This window comes from Lutjanus erythropterus, chromosome 5 (genome assembly GCF_056507025.1).
Source record: "Lutjanus erythropterus isolate fLutEry1 chromosome 5, fLutEry1.hap2, whole genome shotgun sequence".
In the NCBI taxonomy this organism is placed as follows: Eukaryota; Metazoa; Chordata; class Actinopteri; order Lutjaniformes; family Lutjanidae; genus Lutjanus; species Lutjanus erythropterus.
In genome coordinates, this window is record NC_139321.1 from 20,378,908 (window position 1) to 20,397,346 (window position 18,439).

General features: G+C 39.9%; 1 protein-coding gene across 1 annotated transcript; it reads right to left on the bottom strand.

Annotated features, from left to right (window-relative positions):
• Positions 1-55: 55 nt before the first annotated feature.
• Positions 56-17,786, bottom strand: kdm2ab (lysine (K)-specific demethylase 2Ab). The gene is made up of 23 exons (XM_084719070.1): positions 17,567-17,786; positions 17,099-17,139; positions 14,802-14,940; positions 14,437-14,515; positions 13,468-13,514; positions 12,777-12,955; positions 12,404-12,510; positions 12,079-12,172; positions 11,738-11,891; positions 11,512-11,627; positions 10,629-10,755; positions 10,263-10,513; positions 10,050-10,127; positions 9,346-9,606; positions 7,994-8,122; positions 7,790-7,876; positions 7,376-7,600; positions 7,117-7,146; positions 5,724-6,757; positions 4,008-4,171; positions 3,154-3,300; positions 2,639-2,854; positions 56-1,672 (listed from the first exon to the last, which is right to left on the bottom strand). The coding sequence occupies exons 2-23, from the start codon at positions 17,132-17,134 to the stop codon at positions 1,491-1,493; spliced, it is 3,882 nt and encodes a 1,293-aa protein (XP_084575196.1). The 5' UTR covers positions 17,135-17,139; positions 17,567-17,786; the 3' UTR covers positions 56-1,490.
• Positions 17,787-18,439: the final 653 nt, after the last annotated feature.

Below are 18,439 nucleotides of genomic sequence, written 5' to 3' on the forward strand. Positions count from 1 at the left end.
TTTCATTTTGGGGTGAACTGTCCCTTTAACTTACAGTAAGAATATGACAGTTACCCATTGTTTATCATTTTTTATTTTTCTTGAAAAATAACACAAATAACATAAAGTGAAAAAGGCTTCTGAAAATAATTACAATGCTACAGGATTCCCATTTTGATACTCAAAAAAGAGGAAAACACATTTACACAAAAGTATATATTTATATACTTATATTCATTTGAAGGGATATGGCCAAGGAGAGCAGTCTGGGAGGAGACCGTTGATACAGAACCACTACACTTGTAAGGGAACAAAGAAATGAGCAACACACCCCGCCCAAACAAAAAAAAAAAAAAATCATACATCTCTACATTGAATCTGACATGGTCATGAAATTCAGTGAAAAGTAGATACTCACATTTTTTCATCCATGAAAAGAAAAAAAGTGTATCAAAGAGGGGTGGGGGAGCAGGTTCATCTAGAATATTAACACTTTTGCTCTAAATGTCGTCTCTGTACAAAAACAAAGCAAGAGGAGTTTGGAAATAATAGCACCTGAAGTCTAACTGTTGTTTTTAAGATGCACCATTTTATCAGACACCTAATCCTTGGCTTACCCCATACACTTTATGCAACCTGCCCTCTGCTGGGGTGAGGTCTTGTTGCCATGTCGATTGCCTTCTCACACTGTCTTTTTACCCTTTTACGCCACATCCACTCAATGTCCAGTGGTATAAATATCAAGTATACCACCGGACTACTGCTGCACCCAAGCACCTCGTTAAGGTGCACTGGTTAACACAGGCTGCTCCTGTCGGCCACTTTATTAGCCATGGTATGAAAGTCCTGTCACATTTCGTTGTCTAAAAAAACAAAAATCTCAAAGCATAGATGCTGTGCATAAAGCCATCAAACAACTTAACGTTTGCTCTCTTGAATCTGACAAAAAAATATCTACTTGGAAGCTCAAATCAAATGAGTTAAAATTAGTCAGATGATAAATAAGACTTTATCAGCCAAACAGAACAATGTAGTTCTAGCCCGAGGATGAAACTCAAGTCCCTCCTTCTCAAGACAGGAGGGGAGTCAAGACAGGAGTCTGTCCAAAGAAGAGCCGAGCACTTGGTTATCCAAAGGATGTGTGGGATACAGCTAATTAATTGCCCATGTTCTCCCACTCCTGGCAATAAAAATAAAAGACATTTTGCTATTTTCCACACAACATCATTTCCCAAATGAACAACAAAAAAAGCTCCTGAGTATCTTTTTAGGTACACTGGAAACAAAATAACGTTGAAAAGAATCATCGTTCCAGCTGTGACAACCCCTTCCATCAACACCAGTGAAGTGAGTTAAGCACTCCCAGTTAAGACCCCACCCCTCCTTGTACAGGTGCACATGAACTTCCCTGCCTGTCCTGTGTCCTTTGTCTCACACAGATTCACATCAGGATCAGCTCTCTTTGCCTTTGCACCTCAAATCACCTCCACAGTCAGAGGAGGCAGGTGCTTTTAGGATATCCTCTGGATCAGTTTTTCATCTGATAGGCAGTAGAGCGTGTTGACCGACAGCTCGGAGATGAACGCCTCGCAGGCCTTGCGGGAGACGCCTTTACAACCTCGCAAGTCGAGCAGTGAGATGCAAGAGAGACGGCGGAGATACTTTAGACATGTGTCTGTCAGTTTACTGCAGCCTGGGAAGCACACAGATACACAGACATGTCAATATTAGTGACAGGGCTCCTACACATTTTCCAGACTCAGATTTCAATACTACTTGGTAGATTTTTCAGACCATATTTGACATCTTAGTACAAACAGCTTGATGTTTATTATGTAACTAAATGGATAAAATCTAATAATTAACATGCCTGTTATATTCTGATTATGAAGGCTACTGTGTTAGCAAATAATTGCCAGAATATTGGAGTTACATACTGTAGCTCAAACAAATCAGTTACTAATTCGTAAAAAGTTGGATGACGATCCACAGTCAAAAATCTCTGCCCAAACAGGAAGTAAACTAACCAGTAATACCTATACTAGTAATCATTTCTCTTAACAAATCAAATAAATAATATTATATTATTGTGCCCATTCCATATTTTTAGTCTCTTTTATACATAAAAATGAAAAATCAGTTGATCAGTTTCTGTGTAGTCTTGTTTGTTCACTGCAGCCATAAAGATATGGTTTCCATACTCAGAAAAGATAGTCAATTAACTTGTCTGATAACTGCATCACTGTACAACTCATAATGTTCAGACAAGCTTTATATTTGGTTATTTATGATGTTATGTATATATGCAAGTCAAAGGTATGGTCGCATTTTCTCACACATCGGTAAACATTTTGGCTGCACTGTCTGCTCTTAACGGCTTGAAAAACACTTAGCTTATACAGTCAATTTATTGTTAAAAAATTGTTTAAAATTATGTTTTAGAAAAAGGAATTGGTGCAATAGTCTTAAAAAAATTTTTTCATACCATTTTTTGTTTTTACATACTTATCAAGACTTGGAAATTACTAAACTCAAATTCCATACGTTTGCATGCTGTGAAGAACCCTGTAGTGTAACTTAACTAATGCAACATGTGTGTGCATGTTCCTAAAAACTAGTTTTGCATCTCCCATTTCAGCGATTCCCATCAATGTCTCACCTCCAAGGTTGAGCTCTGTGAGCGTGTTTCGGGTGGACGAACCCACTGCAGTCAGCAGGTTGATGGAGTGGTCGGTGAGGTTGTTGCAGTGGGAGAGGTCCAGTTTTGTTAAATGGGGCATGTGGCGGATCACCAGGCGCACAGTGGAGTCGCTGATGTCCAGGCCTGCTAGTCGCAAACACTGCATGTTTCGCAACTGACTGCGATTGTCACAGCCTGGAACAGAGATTTGGGAAGAAGAGGAAAAAATTGTTTTTATAAAGTTTAATGAGGAAGAAGGGCAAGAAGGAAGTGAGAAGAAAGGCAAGGGGTATATAGTAGGTAAAAAATAACAAGACAAAAGAATACTGAATGAATGCCGCTTAGTTAAATGTAGTAGCTCTTTTTATCATTTTCATCAGTAAATATTTGTAAAATCCAACAGACAGGCATAAAGGATGACTCATAGAATTGATTTATATCAAAAAACTATATCTCTCAAGTGATCTGTGGCCTCTGAGGCTACTGCTCCTCACCTGGAGGGGTGACTAGATCCCTGATCTGAGAGTCTTTGACACCATCTGCATACCGCAGGTCCAGAGAACGGAGGAGAGGGCAAACAGAGGAGCAGAGAGCTGAAATAGATGACCATGAACAACCTGACACCATCAGGTCCTTTAAACCTGCAAAATCAAGAGAAAATCAATCAATTCAGCTTTCCCTTGTTTTGTGTCATACATATGTAATGATGAGGTCCCGTTCCATGCACAGGCAGCTGGTAGGACAGCTGCATGGCCTACAGTTAGCAGCAGCTGATGGTTACTTTAGCAACAAGTAAAGCTCTCTGTATATCAGAAAAACTCCATAAATATCCAAATTGAGGCAGAGCAGCTGCAGCACATCAGTGACTGAGGTTCTAAACTCCTGTTTTTGAACAGTAATCACTGAGGCCCGGAGCAGTGTCTGTTGTTTTTTCAACTTAATTCTTGTCACATTTGTAGTCTGATACAAAGTAAACTCAAGACACTGTATGCCCCATATTGCTATTTTCCAGGCTATTTTAACTGTCACATGCTGTCCAACACGCCAGCAAGAGGATGCGGTAGTGAACTAGGTGCTGCCCCTTGGCTTCCAGAAGTTGGCCAGAAAAAAGGAGGCTTTAAGGGACACAACTAATACAGAACTTCAAATTCCTGGGATTCATAAAACTAGAAAATGTCCAATTAAGTAACATTATGAAACAATTATATGAAGCTACATGACATATAAATTAATCTGTTTTTCTTTTTTTTTTAACTAAATTTATTTATATAATTCTTAGGGTTCATAACGTCATATTTATTGAAGAAATTCAAAACTGTATGAAACAAAGTGTGTGTCTTTCACATACCAGGCAGGCGGCCAACAAGCCAGTTCAGCTGCTTTTTAGAGATGTTGGTCCAAGAGAGATCGAGCGTGACCGGCTGTCTCTTTATGATGCCTGTTAGCGCCTGAGGAGTAACAGTGCGTTTGATGCTCAGGTCAATCCGAGCCCAAAGCCGCTTGTCTAAGCACCTGCAAACAAGCACACACTCATCAGGAACATGTTGATCTCTGACACTACACGTTACTTTGGATAAACATTATTGAGTTTGAAATAAAAAGATATAAAATGGGCCTTTACAGCATTCTATCCACTTTACATCCAGTATCAAATACACTTATCAAATCCAAATCCTTTTGAATCCCTCTTAAATCTCATTAGGGTTACCTTTCATCATCTGCTAGAAATTAAAGGACAAGTAACTACAACTCAAAGATGTTTAAACACCTTTTGTTGAATGAGAATGCAGAAACCACAAAGATTTTAATGTCCACAATCAGTAGCTGGAAGAAGAGATTAAAAACAGTACCTTAATATACCTAACTAGCCACTTACTTACTTACTCTGTTTCGTCTTTTGAACTACACAAACACACTGTCCTCTCATGTAGAGAGGTGTTAGAGAATGACATGTTTTTCTACTAACAATCTTTGATTGAACAAAGACAGCAGCGGAAGAGAGCACATTAACCAGAGAACAGACCAAACTTTTCATTTTCAGCTGTTAAGTCCAGTTCAGACCAAAGAGTCATGATGAGACAAAATCATTATAGAGCCTTGCAGGGGAAAGATGCAGAAGTGTGAACTGGCCCGTCTCGGCTCGACTCAGTCAGATGATGGCATCGCCTGTAACTCAGCTTGTCAAGTCACCAGTGGCTGGTTTTAGAACATAAGGCACTTCACGGGTTTCATCAGCTCATAGTGAAGTCAGCCGGTCAAGTCAGTTACACACTGTCAGTAATGGCAGAGCTTTGGACAGCAGAAAGAGAGGATTGCCTCATAAATTTGTTTGAGGAACTGCTGCATTTGTATGACACAAGGTCACATTTAGACAGAATCAGACTGTGGGGTGTGCTACGGTGTTCAGTTGTGCTGAGTAAAAACAACTACTGTGAAACAATCAGAAAATTATGTTTTATTTCTCTGATTCAACAGGTTCTTACTATCAGTGCTCCCTCACCTTATTCAGTCCCTACCTCGAGCTCCCACAGCTGCATGCTCTCTTACTTCTCTGCTCAATCACACTTCCTACACACACACCTTTTATGTTTATGCCAATAAATTAACACAATAAATGATACCATGGCAAGTAACTCACTATCATTGGCTTCATTCATATTACTTTATGCTGCTAATTTAATCCAGCTCCAAAAAAGCCTGAACAGCTGCAGTGAGAGCTGAAGTACAGATTGTTGAGATGGAAAAGATACACTGTCTCATTTAGTCACAATGGTGTAAACTGACAGTTTTTCAGGACATTACAGACCGGCACATTGCGAGTCGTTGCAAGTTCCAGCTCATCTTGTCGTGAATCTTTGGTCAGAACTGGGCTTTATGGTATTAATTTAATTTAATTAGCTACAGGTGACCTGATCTCCCATCAGGGGTGTTTAACAGGCAAAAGTGAGTATAAATGAGAAGTCTGTAACTTAAATATTGCTCTTTAGTAACAGAAAGAGAGATAAAAGGTAAAGGATGAGAGATTTATTCTTACAATTATATTAACTAAAAGGTCTTGTCTTACCATTTGTACCAGTTCTTGCAGACAGCCATGCAGACACAGAGATCTGCTCGACTTAAGTAGCGGAAGACAGATACCCACACCTCCCTCTCACAGCCCGGCCCACTCCCACCGTTCTCCCTGTCACCCTCGCTGCCTCCCTCCTGTAGGGCAGATAGAGGGATGCGGTGATGAGGAAGCTCGGAAGATGAAGAACAGGAGGCGCCATTGCTCAGTTTAGCTGGCCTGCTCGGCTTTGTTCTTTTAGAGGCCTCCAGCCTGTCAGGGTGGGAGATACGATTGTCTATGTGTCCACTGCGAGTGTGTGGTGGTGTGTGCCTATTGGAGTGCTGATCAGGACAGGGGCCACGATTTCTAATGGGGGGTCTGGCAAGGGCTCTGTTCTGGTTGTGTATTGTGGAAGAGGCAGTTTGAGGGGCCACAGCCTCTAATTTGGGGACTATTGCTGAAGGGTCCCGCTTGGCTCTAGTTGGCTTTTGGAGTGTCACTTTAAGATTTGAGCCATCTTTGCACCCTGTTTGACTGTCCTGCTCCATTTCCTCCTCATCATCATCCTCCTCTGCACCATTTTGGTTGGCCACCTCACTCCCATCCTCTTCTCTTTCTTTGGCTGCCCGTCCTCCTCGCCTTGACTGCGGCTGGTTCTCTTTGTCCAATCCCCTCCCACTGTTCTGCACCCTCTCCTCCTCTTCCTCCTCCTCATCGCTGCTGCTGCTGTTGGTGCTGCTGCTGCTGGTGTCCTCACTCTCCTCCAACTCTCCATGGCTTCTCCCGCTTCTGATTCCTCTTCCGGCTCCTCCTCCCCGCAGCCTCACCCCTCTTCCCCTGCCTCTGCGGGGCTCTCCCTTGGGCACCAGACTGAGGGAAGACTGCTGCTGCTGGAAGGACCCCATCCCACCTGAAGAGCTGTGATAAGGGGAGCCACTCGCCCAGGTGGAGCCCCGGCCTCTGCCCTGAGATAGTCTGCTGGTTGGAGAGCGCAGCCGGGACAGCAACCTGGAGCCTAGCAGCCTGGGAGAACGATCCAGAGACTGTTTCTGTCAGGAGGGAAAGGGCAAAAGTATTTATGTCTTGCACATTTTTTAACGCAATTGTCAAATTTGAGTTGCACGTCCTAGAAATTTCTTAAGCAAGAGGGACATGAAGAAGCAACTGAAATACTACACGTTATGTATGATCAAAGTAATAGTTAAAGTGCTGTAAGTGATATTGAAATAATTGTCATACAGTATCAGTGAGAGATATAGCTTTTATTGTAAATCCTATGACAATGTATTCATTGTTTGTATGGACAATGATAAAATTCAATAAAATAGAATACAATAATACCACATATCCATCGCAATGTTATTCAAATGTTTTATAGAATCATTGTAGAAATTAGTGAATTGCTTACCGTTAAGATTTTGCTGCGCTCCAGTTTTATCTGCAATGACGAAAAAGAGGACTGAGATAAGAGTCAATGAAAGAAAACACACAAGTTTGTGTATACAATTTTAGGTCTGACGAAGTGCCAAGATCATATCTGTAGCATTTGTCAGACCAGTTGAGTGCAAGTTTCATCAAGACAATGCTTAGATTTTTGAGATCTACTTCATCATAACACTGGAAAATTCCTAAAACGCATCTAACTCCAGTTAAGATCTCCACCTTACCCTCTTCTTAAGCCTGAGCTCCAGTGCACTTGCTCTTTTGCGGTTCTGTTGATGCTGCAGTAACAGTTTCTGAGAAGGTGGTGGTGCTGTGGGCCGTGGTGCAGGTCTAGTTCGTCTCCCTCGTCTCATCCCGTCACCCACACCAATTCCTTCCCGGTATGCAAGTTTGGATGGTGGCAAAGAGGTTGAGCCCTCTGACTCTTCACTTTCATCGTCACTGGAAGACTGGCGTAGGAAGAACGGGAAGAGGTGGTAGGTGGAGTTGAAGATGAAAGTATGTCTTTGTTAATTTCAGTATCAACATCAACCATATGGCAACTGACGGAAGTTACTGAGGAAGGAAAAATTGCTAAGAAAATGTTCTAAAGATTGAATGAACTGAGAACACAGAGAGAAGAAGTGTGTGTTTGGTACCTCTGATGCCGAATCTTTGCCTTGGTAACATTTGGGACATTCCCAGCAGCTGGGCAAATCCTTATTGATCTTCCCCTCACCAGGTTCCTGAAAAAGACAACAATTTCAACACAACACATCCAGTTTCGTAAAGAGCAAAACAAACCATTCAATCATTAGGTAATGTATCAGTATATAGCCATCACTATATCTGAGGGAGATTACCTTAATGCATTGACGATGGGCAATCTGCGAGCAGACGGAGCACTCCATGAGTGAGTGAGTGCTTGGATTTGATTCCTCTGATTCTCCTTCACCACATATGGCACAACGCGCTGTATTCGGCAAAGCAGGCTGGAGGAATAAATAAATGATTTAGAGTTCTGGAGTTGTTAAAGAGCATAAACAACGCTACGTTTGACATCAATAATAATACAATTTTGAATTACCAGCCCAAAACCTTCTCCTAGTATACACCATGCATGCATGAACCACAGGTTGCATTAATCACTTTTTTGTAATTGAAAATGTCAGATGGCCTTTAGTTTTTTCATTGTTAAAAAAAAATCAAAGGCTAAAACACTGAGGGTTATCTAACATAACGTTAGTAATCAGTAAGTAATTCACACACAACACAGTCAAACAGAGTGCATGGCAGAGGTAGCTAAACGTATCAAAACAATTCCCCTCAGTAGAGAGGTGGCTACCTAGGATTTTACTGATATCAACATCAATACTAATGCTGCTTACCAATACCCATCAATACTTTTACTGATACTACTGCCATAATTTGGTGCAAAAAATAAAGACATGGTATGAAAAGATTCAACAGTTATCTTGCTACTTTTGTTTTTTTTTTGCAGAAGTAACACATTAAATTATTTCCTAGGTGACTGCATTTAGCTGCATTTTCACCAAATTTAGCTAAGTGGGCCCACGCTTTAACATTTTGCCCTTCGAAAGTTTATGTGAAGTTCCACCAAATACTTATGAGAGTATGAGCTTATAAATATTTTGGCACTGACCAGTCAGAAACCAGTACTGGTTTAGTACCGGATCTCGATACCCATTCCTACTCCTCTGAGCATTTGGGCATCATCACTGACCTCAACACTGTACTCAAAATGTCTTACAAGCCCGGGTGCTGACAGCATGTTGAAGAGCTACAGACTAGGGACTTTGGAGCATTACATCCTGGTGAAATGAGGCACCACGGCCATGGTGTTTTAGTGTCCTTTGCAGTCATCTAATTTGTGTGATGCCGACATGCAATGTGACCCCACGGTGGATTTCTCTGTTCATCTTTTCTCTCCATGTCCTTATATAAGTTTATTCTGCATATTAAATGCTATTGTGATTGAGGTGTTTTTAAGGACTAAATGCTATTAAATATGTTATGCCTCATTATCATGAAGAAATAAAATTAGAGTAATTGGTTTATTAGGATGAATTTCTTCTGAATGTCTCTGTCAGAATGACAGACAACCAAAAACACCAACGCAACGTCTGACATGAACAGATGGGCGCCATTATTTGGTTCCGCAGACACAAAGACACTGAGGAATATGACACCTTACCGCTAGACACTGTCTCATGATGCAGCTCTTCTTCATGCGTCCAGGCCCACCAAACTTCCTCATGTCATGGCAGTACTGACAGCTGCCGCACTCCTTCCTGCAGCAGGCGGCACAGCGCTTGCACCTCACCCGTCTTCGCCTCAGGGCAGAGATGGAGGAGCGTTTGGTGGGCCTCTGACCGTGAGACTTGTGAAGGGTGGGGCCCAAGCGAGGACGGTAAAGGACAGGGGGAGGGGGAGTTGGGGGCTGGTACCATGATGGCTATAAGAGGGACATGAGCAGGAAAGCCAAAAAATGTAGATTAGAATTGTGTTCTGCAAATACACAACAATTTGGGGGCTTGTTTGATGAGCTGGAATGAATGGCTTAATAACTGGTAATAGTTTATACTAATAATATAAACTGTCACTGTCAGTAGGTAATTACATATATATATATATACACATATATATATATATATATATACACATATATATATATACATATTTATATATATATATATATATATATATATATATATATTCAAAGTAATTATACAGCAGCTGAGTAATACACATTTTATCTTAGCTACTGACAGTGACAGTTTATTTTCATATTACTTATAAAATTAAACAGTAAGAAAAAGGTCCACATTATTGTAGCAGTAATTTTCAATATCTACAAACAGATGGCTTAAAGTGTAGAAAAATTTGTCGTCTTCTCACCCTTTCGGGCCACCTGACAATGGGCTCTCCAGTGTAGGACAACTTGGGGTTATCATTGGCATGCTTCTTTAGAAGAGTCTGCACAAGTGAGGAAGAGAAAAAGGAAATGATTCCTACCGTGACGCAGCACTATGAAAGCTGTCAAATCTGTTTGTGTAATTTATGTGAGTTCAGTGTGAGATTAACTGCACAAGGAAATGAGGTAACACCCACCCTCATGTCTTCAAGCAGGGCTGTGGGGTTCCTGATGCCTGCAGGGACGCACTTTTTGTGGGCTGGCAACTCTTCCAGCTTCCCTAAGAGGTTACACAGTCCCTCCAGCTCAAAGGTGGTCAGCACATGCTGAGGAGTGGTACTTTCTGTGACTTCTACCTTTATCGTCTCATTTTCAGCTTCACTGTCGACTCCATTGGCGGTACCATTCCCAGTGTGACCGTTTGTTTCAAGGTCAGCCTGCGTCAGCCCTAAAAAGAGAGAGGACATTAAATTAATGTCTGCGATGGATTAATTGGTGTGTCTGTTAGGACAACAGAAAAAAAATTAGGACCACTATGCTTTCTTGGGTTTAACTGTCCTCACCTATGCCAAGGGAGTATTTTTGAAACTCAGGAGTGAGGTGGGAGATATTGGTCAGACAGTAGAGGTATCTCTCCAGGACATACCAGCACATCTCATAGTAGAATGGATAGCGGAACTTTGCTGGCACCTACAGGACAAGGACAGGAACAAGTTAAGAAAAATATGGCTTAATATTTGGGACCCTGTTTGGTCAAACACCACTATGACAATTTAATGTATACTAGGTCTTTATATTAAGTTTTTTTGCTTACATAAATGTATATTTTCTGCTTCTTAGGATGTGGATTGGGAAATGCGATTTGGCTGCAGCTGGCACAGCTGATACATCCTAATACCTCATTTAATATTGAATTCACTCTATCCCAGTATGACTCTATTTTTGGACAACTTCAGAAAGACAGCTTCAGAAAGACTGTTGTGTTTGCCGGAGAGATGTCTCAAAATTGTGTGACTTCATAAATCTGATTCAAGTGTCCAGTTGCTAAATCAAAGAAGTGGGAGGCTAACATAACATGTTATGATTACTCAGATTTTATCTTTCAGCCTTATGTATGGATGCACTGATCCAATACTCCAGATCATTATTCACAGCAATACGGACTGTTATTCAGCTGCGCAGACTTTAGGTATCACAACTAGTCATATTAGAAAAAAAAGAGTATATCCCTCCTCCATGGATATTAAAAAGTCTTAAAATTAAAGTCAAGTTGCTGTGAAATGACTCTCTCACCAGTTTTTCCAGAGTGAGTAATTCCACAGAATAAGACTCTGAATCATGCCTTGCATAATCAAGCAATGAAACAATCATCAATGCATGTCAAGAGGGCAGCTATATATACACACAACAAGAAAGAGTCCATAATGACCATGAGGCTCTGCTTACCCGCGTGCGATCCTCAATGCTGTAGATGTTGAGCTGCATGGGGATGTTAAAGCTGTGGAGGAAGTTCCCTCCAAACACCAATGTGTCCTCGGGGGTGTACACAGCATGGATCCACCCTACAACATACAGGACACACAATGCTGGAGGCATGTCGTGGTAGAGACAGTGTTTAAAGCTGTGCATGCAACATGTCTGTATGAGTCACTGCTGTATTACAGTGACAAACCTGATGGGATTATGAAAGTGTTGCCCTGCTTGAGTTCTATCCTCTGACAGTCATGACACTTGTCACCCAAGAAGATGTCTCCCTGTTTTCCTGATAGAACCCAGTTCTCATACATCTCCAGGTTCTGTGGTGTGGGTGGAATCAGCCAGAACACCTGCAGGGGTGAGAGTTAAAAGGTCAAGTATATAAATACATAAAGGAATGCCCATGGCACTACTTTTTTTCTGACAGCATGACTGAAAAAATTGCTGCAACTCATTGCAACAAAAAAAGTTTCCACTGGGTCACTACAGGCAGCCAAACCATAACCAGTTCTTGTGTGGCGTTACACCCAGACTGACCTTTCCTCCTCGCAGGATGTGGTACCAAACTGAAGTGCCTCCAAAGTCAATGTGGAAATCTGTGAAACAGCCCTGCACACTCATGAGACAGTACCTGAAGGAAGCAGGGGAATAACACAAAAGACAATATGGATTTTAGATAAAAACTGAATAAAAGTTTGAAATGAAAAGGAGGGAAAAAAAAACAGTATCATTAGCCTAAGCAGTTGAAGATGGAGATGGAGGCATCAACAGGAATCAAGATTATCACTGGTGTAAGAGATATTATCAGTTATTGTATTTTCACTATCACACAGCAAATGTTATATATTTCTGGTTTACTCACTTCTGTACTTTGGGATAATGCATGTCTATGATTGCATTCGTGGAGTCTCTCTGTCTCTCCTTGAGATGGCGCGGCCACATGTTGTCCACCCAGTCAATAAGATCCACCTGGAGAAATAGAAAAAAAAAAGATATAAAATATACATTCCATTTGTCTGCACCAAACACAAGACTGTTCTGGTGCTATTACATTGCTGCTAGACTGTTAATACAGGTATATGCCATTGCGTTGATTTAGAATTTGAATGTCAGTGTCACGATCAAAGCTTTGAAAATATTTATTACAGCCCGACACAACTGACACACACAATGTTGAGCCATCACAGTCGCAGTCGTCGTAAAACCCTGAGGTGTAAAATAGGATAAATTCTCACCGAAGCCGGTCGTTTGACCAGATTCTCCAACCTAGTGTGGCTGAACTCCAGACTGATGACATTGTAGAGTTTTTCTCTTTCTGATGGCGGCGTCTCATAGTACCGTCGCCACTGAGCCATCGACATCTCAATTCCTTTCTGAGTGTTCACGTCCATCACGTCTACGATGCGTCGACTACCTGCAAGACAATTAATAGAGGGTTCAAATCAAAAAGTGAGGCCACAGTAATTCAATCCAAATTCATAAAATACGCTAAATCTTTGTGTACAACCTTTTACTTCTGGTTAAAATGCTTTGCAACTATAGGTCAAGCTGGACTTTTGAGTCTAATACTCATATTCATATTTGGAATTTTAATAGAGCTGATAACATTATATGAGTGATAACAACTGAACACCGAACATAAACAGTCTTGACTTAACTTGTCAGTGCTCTCTTGTGGACAAACTCCATACGTAATGTCAACACTGTTTCTAAATGACCTCAGACCTTGTTAAGCATATCCCCTCTGCAGTTTCTTGTTATCTTATTGGCTGGCATATTTACTGATACCGATATATCTGCAATTAGGTTATATCATCTGGGCTGATTTATTGGTCTAGCTCTACCAATGTTAAATGTATGTTACATTTTGTGTCCAAAACAGGAAAAAAAAAATTTACTCTGAAAGAGCATAAAACAGGAACTTACCAACAAACAACTTAACATCACTGACACTGAAATCAGGATCTGGCATTCTGCAAGAGAAAGGCAAATCCTTGTCATTATTTTGTCACAGTGTTTTTTTTTTTCTCCAGACAAACAGTCAAACAGGTTCACTGGCATGGGCTTTAAACTGATTTCAAAAACTAAGCTAGAATACAATCCATCTGCACTAGAGTTGTCACAGTACTAGAACCTTTAACTTCACTACATCAGTAGTAATAAAAAAGCGATACTTAATGCTTCATTTACGACCATGGCAAAAAAATAAAAAATAAAAGGTCCTAGGCACATAAAATAGAAGTTTTTGACTATGACTGCTCCAGTCATCATGAGAAATCTGGTTATTTGGATCCCTGTATACATGCCTCTGACCATATCCATGTTTCTGGTCATTTGTGTGTGGTTGTATCTTGATCGGTCACCATAGCAACCACTCAGCACTGTACCAACAGAATGTTCAGTAACCTGGATAAGGTGTTTCGATGAGGCAGTATCCTGGTTATTATCAGAGGTATCAAAATATCCAGGTTTATCACAACCTGGATAAGGCCTTATCCAGTTTACATGAGCAAAACCATGTGAACCAGGATACTTCATAAAGCCGATCATATCCAGGATACTCGTGTACATGTAAACTGTACATGTTAATGCTCACTATTTTTTAAATGTAACGACCTGTACACAGTGCTGGTACAGAAAGAGTCACTGAACACTGAACACATTTCAGACAGGGCAATAAAGACCGAACTGAACTGAGGTCTTAAATGAGCACTTAGAATTTTTGAATAGGTTCAGTACATTTGATGCTATGATAAACAGATATTGTATCATTTTAAACATGAAAAAAATTGAAGTATTGATACTTTTGACAATCTTAATCTCCACATGAACACAAACTAAAAATAATAAAGAATGTGTTAAAGAAAAAAAAAGTACACTGCACAGTACACTTACTGTATTCCAAGGCCTTCCCCTGTCTCAAAGACAATGGGATCCCTGAGTCCTTCTCTCTGAATGTATTCAAATGTGAAATCTAGACAGGAGACACACAGACACAGTGATACAGTTAAACCATCATTAAAAAAAAACACACTTTCAACAACAAAACTTACATTAACCACAAAGGACTGGCAGAAACTGTTCTCCAATCAACACAATGTTAAAAAATAATATTAGCGAACACAGCACAGAGAACAAACAGCTTGTTTTAACTACTTGTACATGGCATCAGATATATTCATGTAATGTTTCACTGAAATTATATTCCAAAAAATCCCTTTTCCCAGTTTACTTCCAGTTTACTTGTGGAAAGATCTTACCTTTACCCTCCATGTGTTTGATCAAGTCACAGTTAAACCGGGAAGCCTGTAACTTTTCATCCAGGTCAAACGTTCGTTTCCCTTCAATTTCATCATCTGAGATTCCATCGTCCTGGTAGCGGCGCCGCGTACCCGTACGCTGAGGACAAAAGAAGGTTTTTGTTAGGCTCTATGGAAGACATGAAAAATAGGATTTGTAGTGAGAAACAGAAAGAGGGCAGGAGGCAAGGGCTGGAATAACTGGCAGTGAGAAATATGGTAAGATATTTCAGTGCATGACAAAAACTGGGTTACAGCAGCCTATCAGATAGACAGCAGTGCTGGTCAAGATCACAGAAAGTAACATAATATAAAGGACTTAATGGATATGTTGCAAAGAAAAAGGTAAATTCTAAAAAGTGTGCTCTAACTCAGAATCTAGAGGACTACTAGTATCTAGTGCTAGTATCAATAATTTTTCACCAAACTACCCTTGGCAGGAAAACTCAGCTCCTGAGTGATTGATACAAAACCAAGCTCATTTGAATCTCGTATAAATGCAACATTTGTGAGTGTCTTTTTAAAATGTTTCTTCCTAATTGCTAAGACATGAGGTTACACCCATGGGATCTGTCCCTTATATCACAGTGGTAAAAAGGGACAAAATCTGCTATGACAAACCTAATGCTTTCACCCAAGACAAGGATAAAATCACAATAAATCAATCCAAGTTGATCAGTCAGGCAGCGAGTTACCAAATCAGTTCATGTGGGAACCAAACAATACGGCATTACAATAGCTGGGGTTAATCTTCCACACACTGCCCCCCCCCCCCCCCCCTTTACTCCCCTCCTGCCATTCATCCTATGCAGAACTGCTTGGCTAGACAGATGGATCAAGCACAACACCCCCGCTCTCAGATCTCCCCACCCCCAACCCTTTACCACAAATGTGGTATTATCTACTCTGATGCTCCTCACTCTCATAACCAAGGGCTGCACAACACAAATTTATTTGCAACTGAAAACAATTCAGTTTTATGAAAGCAACACCCACTGATGTCATAAAGTAATAAAAATGACAAAGGGGATCAAGTAGCTACAATTAAGAAATAATTTATTGGGTGCTTTTATTAAATTTTGGTGTAGAACTGCAAAGGTTAAATTAATAACCAACTATTTTCAGATTTGATATATTGGTTTGACCAATTTCTTAGGAGCAAATAAGTAAAAAAAATCACAGATTCCAGCTTCTTAAATTGTAATACTTTCTGGTTTCTTTAGTCCTCTATGACAGTAAACTGAATTACCTTTGGGGTGTGGGCAAAACAATAAAGGATGTCATTTTAGGATTTGGGAAACACTGACTGGTATTCTCACAATTTTGTGACATTTTATAGACCAATCAAGAAAACAATGAATAGATTAATTAACAATGAAAATAATCATTAGTTGCAGCCAGCCCTGTCTTGTTGTGTTTAACAAATAGGCCTAGACATGTTCTTAAAAAAATCTTATCAACAATTGCAGAAATGAGCCGTATTAAATATATTTTTAGGTATTAAAGTTGCAATACTTAATCAAATAATCAATTACTAAATCAAACAAAACAACTATTTTGATAATCAATTATTTGGTCTAAGCAATTTTTTTAAAGAAAAAAAGTCAAAATTCTGATTCCAAATTTTAAACTTCTTTTACCCCTCTATAACAATAATTTTATTATCTTTGGTTTGTGGACAAAACGGGACATTTGAGGATGTCATCTTGGGCTTAGGAAAACAGTGATAAATATTTTTCAACATTTTCTGACATTTTATTTGCAAACAGCTATTAATCGAGGAAATAATTGGCCAATTAATTGACTATTAAAATAATCATTAGTTGCAGGTCTATGAGGTATCAACATTATTAATACCCCTAGTATCTCCCAGAGTACATACTGAGAAGCATAAAAGTATTGTGTTAATTAGGTTACAACATGGGGATCAAATTGTTAAGAGGTGAAGCAAGGTCACAGCACAAATGTAGCAGGTTAGACAGTGAACTTGACTCTTTCTTGAACCTTTAGACAAGTTCATTACCCTCATTAAGGTGCCAAGCAAAACAGAGAGGAGAGGACCACTGCCATGACACAATGTGCCAAGAGAAAGTGGCCCAATACGATCAAATACATAGATTTAACACACACTGTTTCATGTGTATTAAAGGGGCTAACATTACACACACAAGTTGGACTTAAAAACATTTCACAGCTGTATTGTAAACATAAAACAAGTGTTCCGGAGCCCTAGCTAACAGTTTTGTTAAGTTACTCACCAGCCGTTTGCTGTACCGTGTATGAGAATCCTCCATAATCTCTAGAAGGAAAACAAAGTTTAAGTTATACTTATCAAACAGCGTATCGGTGTTGAAATGTTTCAATAGGTTTTTATATTCTACCGGACAGATACACACACCTCTCTCTGAGTAGAACCTAGCTAGCCCTGTTCACGTTAGCCAACAGTGTTGCTTTAGCAGCCAGCTAACGTTAGCAACACAAAACACTTACGTTGAACTTGCGTCACTGTACGAAGACAAGTGCCGACCAGAGCAACTGCATTTTAATAGGAATATTCTGAACCAATGTGTCTATTTACTGACGTTGTTTAACTGGCATTAACGGCTATCGGGCACTAGCTCAGTTGACAATCTCTTTCATGAGTCGTCGGCTAACGTTGACGCTAGCTAGCTAGCTGACATTAACGTTAGCCTGTATACGGCAGTTGTAAGCTTCTTTATCATTACCTCTGCGTTTTAACTCCTTTTAGCCGTAGTGGTCAAAGTAATGCTTCCCACCTAGAGCGTCTGAGGCCTCTCTGTAAAGTTCCTCCCCATGTTATGTGATAACAGCTGTGTTATATTGTTATGTTTATTATTGTGCGATAAAGTTAGGACGCTTCGAGCTCGGAGCCGCCATTTTCAGCTGGTCAGAAAACACACACACACACATACACACACAGACCTGGAAAAAAAAAAAAAAAAAAAGCTTATGACCCACCCACTATTTACTCCACTGCTCAAATATATTAGCATCGAGTCACTCTCATTGGATACAACATGTGTTATTTAAACCAGATTAGAATATGTTAATAAATAGGTGTGCTTGGTTTGTTTTCACCGGTTTGACGGTGGAGGGGCGGGTTTCTTTGCATCGGTGCAAGATATGTTCAAATCAGTTCAAAGTGGTAACCCCGCTCTATAAGCATATTATACAACAAGGTCCTGCAAAGTTCTGCTGTAGTACATTAGTATTAGCAACAAAATGTAGTACTTAAAGCATCAGAAGTACTTATTATGCCTAACTGTCATTAGTTGTTAGTGTTGCATTAGTGTGTAAGCAGTAGTTTAATGTTGAAATAAATTAGCATAAAATGGAAAAAAGTACATGGAATCAAGTACTTTAGTTGAACCTCAAATGTACTTAAGAACAGTATTTGAGTAAATGAACTTCTTTCCACCACAGTCTCACACATAATTACATTTAAGGACCAACATGCCAGCACACTGGCTAATAATTATTATTCCATAATATAGAATCTACAATGCCGGTGTTATTATTGTTAACTAAAATTAGGTGTGACAAAGTACATTTAAGTCAACTCAAATAAGATAAATAAA